Source organism: Acipenser ruthenus, unplaced genomic scaffold, assembly GCF_902713425.1.
Source record: "Acipenser ruthenus unplaced genomic scaffold, fAciRut3.2 maternal haplotype, whole genome shotgun sequence".
Taxonomy (NCBI): Eukaryota; Metazoa; Chordata; class Actinopteri; order Acipenseriformes; family Acipenseridae; genus Acipenser; species Acipenser ruthenus.
The window spans coordinates 42,501-49,040 of record NW_026708370.1 but is presented as its reverse complement, the minus strand read 5'-3'; the positions used below and the strand labels follow the sequence as shown (position 1 = coordinate 49,040).

At 45.2% G+C, this 6,540-nt stretch overlaps 1 protein-coding gene across 3 annotated transcripts in view; it reads right to left on the bottom strand.

The window, feature by feature from the left end:
- Nucleotides 1–1,358: 1,358 nt before the first annotated feature.
- LOC117401629 (fibulin-2-like) overlaps nucleotides 1,359–6,540 on the bottom strand; it is a 15,381-nt gene continuing 10,199 nt past the window's right edge. For 2 of the 3 annotated variants that reach the window (XM_034002403.3, XM_034002404.3), the window contains 7 exons: nucleotides 6,253–6,396; nucleotides 6,006–6,134; nucleotides 5,572–5,697; nucleotides 5,091–5,210; nucleotides 4,454–4,585; nucleotides 4,033–4,156; nucleotides 1,359–3,799 (listed from right to left, as the gene is read on the bottom strand). In XM_034002403.3, coding sequence (XP_033858294.1) covers nucleotides 3,421–3,799; nucleotides 4,033–4,156; nucleotides 4,454–4,585; nucleotides 5,091–5,210; nucleotides 5,572–5,697; nucleotides 6,006–6,134; nucleotides 6,253–6,396 — 1,154 coding nt within the window. In that variant the 3' untranslated portion in view covers nucleotides 1,359–3,420. The remainder of the gene's footprint in view (nucleotides 3,800–4,032; nucleotides 4,157–4,453; nucleotides 4,586–5,090; nucleotides 5,211–5,571; nucleotides 5,698–6,005; nucleotides 6,135–6,252; nucleotides 6,397–6,540) is intronic. The other variant, XM_059021013.1, reaches the window with a different exon arrangement.

The following is a 6,540-nucleotide window of genomic DNA, read 5'->3' as shown; positions in this document are numbered from 1 at the left end:
TGGCTGCCTTTTGTTTATTTGTGCTGCGTGCTCCGCTCCTCCCCCGTGTCCCAGAATGCCACGGGATTTGAATCAGCTGCTCCGAGTTTCAGCTTGTTATCAGAAAAATACACGCAGCTGCAAGGCTTTAAGCTGCAATGTTTTCTGATTAAAGCAACTCCAGATTTAAAGATGCAATTCCTCCTTTCTGCTTCTAACTGCGCTGTACTTGTCCACGACTGTACTTCTCCCACGTGTCGCTTCCACACGCTGGCGCTGGGAAGCCTGGCTGCCTTTGTTTGTTTGTGTTTGTTCAGTGTATTTATCTTGTGTAGCCGCTCCAGGACTCTTGCTGTGTTCAGTGTATTTATCTTGTGTAGCTGCTGCAGCGCTCTCACTGTGGAAATCATCCAAATGCCTATGATGGTCCTATAAGCTACAGTCACATTATTGCACTTCACTCTATAAAAACGACAAATACTCCACAAAGAAGAGTCAAAATGGACTTTATTGATTTAATTAGCAGTTAATAATTGCAAGATGAGTCCTGGTAGTGAGGAGTTTGATTGCACATGGGCAGGAGGGGGTTAATCAGAGCTTTCAGTGTCATGAAACAGAAAGATCATTCCTCCATGGTATGATCAAATCAGTGCGACAGACACACACACACACACACACACACACGGACAACACACACACACACACACACACACACACACACGGACAACACACACACACACACACACACACACACACGGACAACACACACACACACGGACAACACACACACACACACACACACGGACAACACACACACACACACACACGGACAACACACACACACACACACACACACGGACAACACACACACACACACGGACAACACACACACACACACACACACGGACAACACACACACACACACACACACAGAGACACACAGACAAACGGGGATCTCTCTAAATATCCTATTAGCACTTCAGAGCCGAATACCCAAGAATTCACTCTTGTTACCACATAAATATTCTCATATAAAACCCTCACTGATTTTAGTTGAATCTAGAGTTTAATTTAAAATATTTTTTCCTTACATGTATGCCAATAATTGTATTTTACTGAAAATTATATTATAATGCTATAAAAAATGAAAACTTGAGGAGGTTCTGCCTCCCTTGCCTCCTCTAAGGACCCTCAGCTGCGGGAGTCCTAGTTTGAGGCAATGGTGCGCCCTGCAGCGGCCTGAAACGCAGTCTCTCTACAGACTACACTGACCACAGAAAACAAAAACATCATTGAACAATGCAGCTCACTTTCACTTTTAAAACAATTAAAAATAAAGCATTAAAAATACATTTTAAATTAAAAACACAAACGTGGAAGATGTTTTAATCAGAATTGTTTGTATTGGGTTTTAATTTCTGATTTACGGTTTAAAAGCTAAAAGCAATTAAACACAAAGTGTTCATATTCACAACCAGATATGCACATTTTCCGAAGGCAGCACAGGGTTAAAGACCTAAAATACTAGGGAATGTAAACAAACTGGACAGCCCAAAAAGAATACCGTGAGTACAAATTAATGCCATTCACAGACTACTGAAGTAAACTTAAAGACACCAAGAAGGAATTATCACACTGAACAGGATTGTGGGGCACTGTCTGTCTGTCTGTCTGTCTGTCTGTCTGTCTGTCTGCAGCTTTAATGAAATTGACAGAATGTATTACACTAACACAGACACCGACAAGAAGGAATTATATTGTAGCGTCAAACTTTAAGGAAACTTTTATTATTTTAACCATTATTATTCTGATTATTAGTCTTTTATACAGTACTTTAGTGAGCAGACATATACCCATAAATACAATTTCATTACTGGCAAAAAGAGGACGTACATGTACAACTGTATAAAACACAGAAATAGTCCATTTTTATAAAGCTAATTTGTACTAAAAGGGGTTCTGATTTTTGGTGGTTTCCTTTATGAAAGTATTTTAAACATTTAAGTGCTTTTTGTATATTTGTTTCTTGCAATAAAATACAAATCGTTTTTTTTTTTTGCTTCTAAGATCTGTTTTTATAATCTGAATTTTAACACATGAAAACCCCCATAGATTACAACAGCTATACAACTCCCATGAAAACAGTATCTGCATTGCAACAAAATAACATACAAGCATATTAAACAAACACATTGAAAATTCGTAGCACAGGATCCCACAGCCTACACATACAGCTGTGGGCAAAAGTTTACCATTCCCCTCTATGCAGAATGAACTGATTGTGCTTCATGAAGTGGAATGAAAGCTGCTGAATAACATGACGAGTTTCCCCATCTAGTTCACGAAAATCTAACAAATTGAAAAATGTGACGTTTCGAAATCTAACATGAAATATTACTGTACTACTATTATGGCTTCCAGTAGACTTTTTTTGCGATATCATTTTGTAGTTTATTTGATTACATGATGTTCATATAGGTGTTTTTTTTTTAATTATGTCTCAATCCTAAAATTCTAGGTGATGCAAAACTTTTGACCACAGCTGCTCGCATATATTCAAAAAGAATTACACCAAATATTCACATGATAAATACATATTCAGATACAAAATGCAATCTTTCACAACACTGTAAATAGCCTGTCACTGACACTTATTCAAAATCACAGCTGAAACATCAAAAGAAAGGTATTCTCTCAATAACTGCTGCTCAAGAAGGGCCTCAGCAAGTTTCAGCACAATTGGACAAGCAGGTCTCTTCACTCTCTTCCCTCCTCACTTCTCTCTGTCTTTCCCTCTCCTCCTCTCATCTCCCCACACTCACTCTCCCCTCATTCATCCTCTCCTCTTCTTTGCTGAAGAATTTCACTCCCATCCTAAATTAAAAGTTGTAAGATATTCAAGCAAATTCTTACAGAAGTTTCTTATATAATATATAAAAATTACCAAATAATTCAGTTTTTTAAAACAGGTCTGTCTCTCTCTCTCTGAAATCATTTGAAAGCCTCCATCCAAAACTTAAAAAGAAATACATCAAAAAACATACGGTTAAAAAAAACGATCCTGTCTGTCTGTGTGTGTGTGTGTGTCTCTGTGTGTGTCTGTGTGTGTCTGTGTGTGTGTGTGTGTGTGTGTGTGTGTGTCTGTGTGCATGTCTGTCTGTGTGTGTGTGTGTCTGTCTGTCTGTGTGTGTCTGTGTGTGTCTGTGTGCGTGTCTGTCTGTGTGTGTGTGTGTCTGTCTGTCTGTGTGTGTCTGTGTGTGTGTCTGTGTGCGTGTCTGTCTGTGTGTGTGTGTGTGTGTTTGTTTGTGTGTGTGTGTGTGTGTGTGTGTGTGTCTGTCTGTCTGTCTGTCTGCCTCCCAAACTCACTATCATTTGATAAATAATTTTACCAAAAAACATCTCTCGTTTCCACAAACTCATTCTCCTCTCGATCCCACCTCTCTACAGCGGCGGGGGGGTGACAAACACCCGCAGTTGTGCCTGGAACCTGGTGGGGGCTCCGTGGCGCTGCAGGGTCATCTCCACCAGCAGCAGGAAGTCCCGCGGCACTGAGGGGGGGGAGGCCAGCACCGAGACCAGGCCGCTGTACCGGTCGGAGCTCCGCGCAGAGAAGAAACCCTCCTCGTTGCCCCCGACGATGCGTATCTCCACGCGGTCCCCCGAGAACACAGGGGGGCTCGGGGCGATGCGGAAGATGGGGACGGGGGTCCGCAGGGACGAGGGGAAGGAGAGCTGGTGGAATGAGACCCTCTGTGGGAGAGACTGGCACTGCAGCTGGGAGGAGAAGGATGAGTGCGAGCAGGACTCCCTCTCACACACACTGCGGAGAGAGGAGAGAGGAGAGAGGAGAGGGGTTAGAGAGGGGAGAGAGGGGTTAGAGAGGAGAGACAGAGGAGAGAGAAGGGGAGACGGGGAGAAGAGGAGAGACGAGAGCCCTCACTGACAGACAACAAAAGTTAATTGGAGTGAATCTTGAGTGTGTGTGGATGAGGTATGGGTGTGAGTTTAGGGTTAGGGTTAGGGTTAGGGGGTGTGTGTTGGTGTGATACTCACTGCTCCTCTGTTCTCAGGTACCCCGGGGGGCACTGCACTGACAGGCACCGGAACCCCCCCTCGATATTGAAGCAGCTCTCGGGTGAGGTGCAGTTGTGGGTCCCCAGAGCACATTCATCCTGATCTGAGACAGAGGGAGGGAGAGAGCAGCTCAAAGTGTCTGTACAGTGCATGTCCACAGTATAAATCCACAGTGCATCACAGTGATCGCAATCTCTTTCGAGGTCTTTCTATATTTCGGTATATTTATTTCAAAGTCTATATTTCAATGCCTTTATTGCAATGTCTTTATTTCAATGTCCTCCCTCTGTCCCCCCTGCTCTCCCTGCTGTGCTGTGCTGTGCTGTCCCCAGTACCTCCCTCTGTTCTCCCTGCAGCTCTGTGCTGTTCCTGTTGCCTCCCCCTACTGCTGGCCCCTCACCTCTGCAGTTTCTGCCATTGCTGGCCAGCTCGTACCCGAGCTCAGGACAGGCACAGTGGAAGCTGCCAGGAGAGTTCACACAGCGATAGGAGCAGAGAGAGGGGGAGCCGTGAAGGGAGCACTCATCAATATCTGAGGAAAAAGAGAGAGAGAGAGGCATCAGACTGGAAAGAGGGAGAGAGAGAGTGGGAAAGACAGGGAGAGAGAGAGGGAGGGAGGGAAGGAGGGGGAGAGATGGAGAGATGGGGACATCAGACAATGGACAGACAGATGACATCATGAGAAATGGGGAGTCACATTGGTAGAAGGGAGTTTGATCTGAGTCCTGCTGGGGGTAAACAAACTGGGATGCCAACTTGGGCTTTCAGACAGACACCAATATGAACAGACACCAATACAAACAAACACCAATACGAACAGACACCAATACTAACAGACACCAATATGAACAGACACCAATACGAACAGACACCAATACTAACACACACCAATACTAACACACACCAATATGAACAGACACCAATATGAACAGACACCAATACTAACACACCAAGAAGCAACTGCACAGAATTGTGGGGCTCTGTCTCTCTGTCTGTCTCTCTGCACCTTGAACAGAGTGGAATGCACCATCTCTCACCTTCACAGGTTGTCTTGTCCTTCTGGTTCAATACAAACCCTTTCTGGCAGTAGCAGTGGTACGACCCAAACACATTGGCACATTCCTGACTGCAAGGGGAGCTCTCACACTCGTTCACATCTGGGGACAAAAAATTAGGAACTCAAGAATGAGAGTAATACACATGCACTATCACATTCACACTCACACTCTCATTCACACTCACTCTCACTCACACTCACTCTAACACACTCACTTTCACTCACACTCACACTCACACTCACTCTCAATGTATAAAAGTGATCACAGTTCACACCATCCTTAGCAATTAAAATGAAGAGAGATCTTGAGCTCAGAATGTCAACAACAAAACATTAGAACAGCCCCTGGGACTCTCAGCTACACATGTACGCAGAACAACACGTGAAATCGCAAACATGTGAAGAGAGAGAGAGAGAGAGAAAGAGAGAGACAGACAGACAGACAGATAGAGACAGGCTACCTTGACAGTTCCTGTTGTCTGCAGCCAGGCTGTACCCTCCCTCGCAGCGGCAGTGGTAGGACCCGGGGGTGTTGTGGCAGTTCTGAGCGCAAACCCGTCCCGAGTTCTGAGCACACTCATCAATATCTGAGAGGGGGGAACAGACACTGCGCTGTGAATAGTGCACATGATTCCTTTGGTTCTATTCACAGGTAAACACACACGCACACAGTGACAAAACATCATCAGGGTATGCTTTCTTTATCTGCTATCCTGTCGCACACAGACGCACACATACTCACATTGCACAGCAGCTTCACCCATTCCAGGTTTTACTACCAGCTTGATCAGCCCCAGTGTGTCTAGCTAACAAGTTCAGGTGTGTCTTATTATTAAACTCCCAGTGAAACCAACGGGAGTCTTATTCCCAGCCCTGCTCAGTGTGTGTCTCTCACCCTCACATCTCCGGGAGTTCTGCTCAGCCTGGTATCCCCTCGCACACTGACAGCGGTACGTCCCTGGAGCATTGGTACAAATCTGACTGTCGGCACAGCGATGCACACCTGTGACACACTCATCAACATCTGAGAGAGAGAGAGACAGACAGAGAGAGGAAATGCTGGCAGGATCACACTGTCAAACCCAGCAGAACTACAGCAGCCCAGCGTATAAAGTTATAACAGAAAAGGGGCGTGTTTTCACCTGTGCATCGGGTTCCATCCTCACTGGCATGGTAGCCCCGCCCACAGCTGATGATGTGTCTATGACAGGTGAAGGAGCCAATGGTGTTGACGCAGTTGAAGCCAGGAGTGCAGGGGGCAGGGTCAGTGTCACACTCGTTTGTATCTGACAGACAGAGAGAGGGAGGAGAGAGAGGGGGAGAGAAGGGAGAATGTTTTCTTAACTTAAGAGGTAACTTAAGAGCCAGCTCCCACTGCACAGCAGTGTCACCCATTCCAGGTTTTACTACCAGCTTGATCAGCCACAGTG